At 56.2% G+C, this 1,287-nt stretch overlaps 1 protein-coding gene across 1 annotated transcript; it reads right to left on the bottom strand.

Moving 5' to 3' along the window:
• On the bottom strand, positions 1 to 818 carry YWHAG (tyrosine 3-monooxygenase/tryptophan 5-monooxygenase activation protein gamma). The gene has a single exon (XM_005425391.3). It carries the CDS (start codon positions 801 to 803, stop codon positions 81 to 83), a length of 723 nt encoding a protein of 240 aa, XP_005425448.2. The 5' UTR covers positions 804 to 818; the 3' UTR covers positions 1 to 80.
• Positions 819 to 1,287: the final 469 nt, after the last annotated feature.

Here is a 1,287-nt window from a genome sequence, read left to right as displayed (position 1 = left end):
GACCCCCCCCCACTCGTGGGAAAAAAATAAAGACTGCAGTAGTTAGCATCAGCGTGCGGCTGCCAGTCCATCGGGGGGGTCTAGTTGTTGCCTTCTCCGCCGTCGTCGTCTTGCTGATCACTTGTCCAGAGCGTTAGGTTGTCGCGGAGGAGCTGCATGATGAGCGTTGAGTCCTTGTAGGAGTCCTCGTTGAGGGTGTCCAGCTCGGCGATGGCGTCGTCGAAGGCTGTCTTGGCCAGGTGGCAGGCCTGCTCCGGCGCGTTCTGGATCTCGTAGTAGAAAACCGAGTAGTTAAGGGCCAGCCCGAGCCGGATGGGGTGGGTGGGCTGCATGTGCTCCTTGCTGATCTCATGGGCTTCGCTATAGGCCTTCTCCGAAGACTCCACCACGGTCGCCCTCTTCTCGCCGGTGGCCACCTCGGCCAGGTAGCGGTAATAGTCCCCTTTCATCTTCAGGTAGAAGACTTTGCTCTCGTACTGCGTCTCGCTGCAGTTCTTGATCAGGTAGTTGTCCAGCAGGCTCAGCACATCCTGGCACACCGCTTCCAGCTCCTTCTCGATCTTCTCGCGGTAGGCACGGACCATCTCGATCTTCTTCTCGTTGCCATCTGCAGAGGTCTTCTGCTCGATGCTGCTGATGACTCGCCAGGACGAGCGCCGCGCCCCCACCACGTTCTTGTAGGCGACGGACAGCAGGTTCCTCTCTTCGTTGGACAGGGGCTCGTTCAGCTCCGTCACCTGTGTGGAGAGAGGGGGAGAGAAAAGAGACGTTTGGGTTAAGCCCCAGCCTTCTGACACTCCCATCACTCCTCTGGGTGTTCCTGTGCGTCTCTAGAGAGGCAGGAGGAGGCAGTCAGATCGCAAAGTCCTGCTCTGTCATCCAGCTCTGTCTCTGCTCCCATCCCAGCAGGAGCCAGCTGGGAAATCATGCTGTGGTCCAGACCCACAACAAAAGGAGCAGGCATTGGGTTTTATTTGAGAGATCAGCATCTTCCAGAAAATTTCTTCTAGGAAAGAGATGCCTTTCACCTGCAGGATGAGAGTTGGGCCTGGCAATGCAGGGGACAGGGACAGTCAAAGCAAGAGGGAGATGGTCCAGGGTTATGAGCTACCTGCATGGCTAACACTACCAGAGCTACAGGGTGTTCATCTTTTCCACTTCCCACAAGCTTCAGAGACACCCAAAGAATCTCTGAGATGGCACAATTACAACTGCCTCAGGCACCTGCACTTAAAGCTCACATGGTGAAGGGGAAATCCCCCACACTGGGTTTTCCTCACTGAGGTT

Source organism: Geospiza fortis, unplaced genomic scaffold (genome assembly GCF_000277835.1).
Source record: "Geospiza fortis unplaced genomic scaffold, GeoFor_1.0 scaffold425, whole genome shotgun sequence".
NCBI classification, from domain to species: domain Eukaryota; kingdom Metazoa; phylum Chordata; class Aves; order Passeriformes; family Thraupidae; genus Geospiza; species Geospiza fortis.
Note: the sequence above shows the minus strand (reverse complement) of the source record. Positions and strands in the feature narration are given on the sequence as shown.

Bases quoted from the DNA above. Each gene is read 5' to 3' on its own strand.
- YWHAG (XM_005425391.3), bottom strand. From the start codon at position 803: ATGGGAGTGTCAGAAGGCTGGGGCTTAACCCAAACGTCTCTTTTCTCT.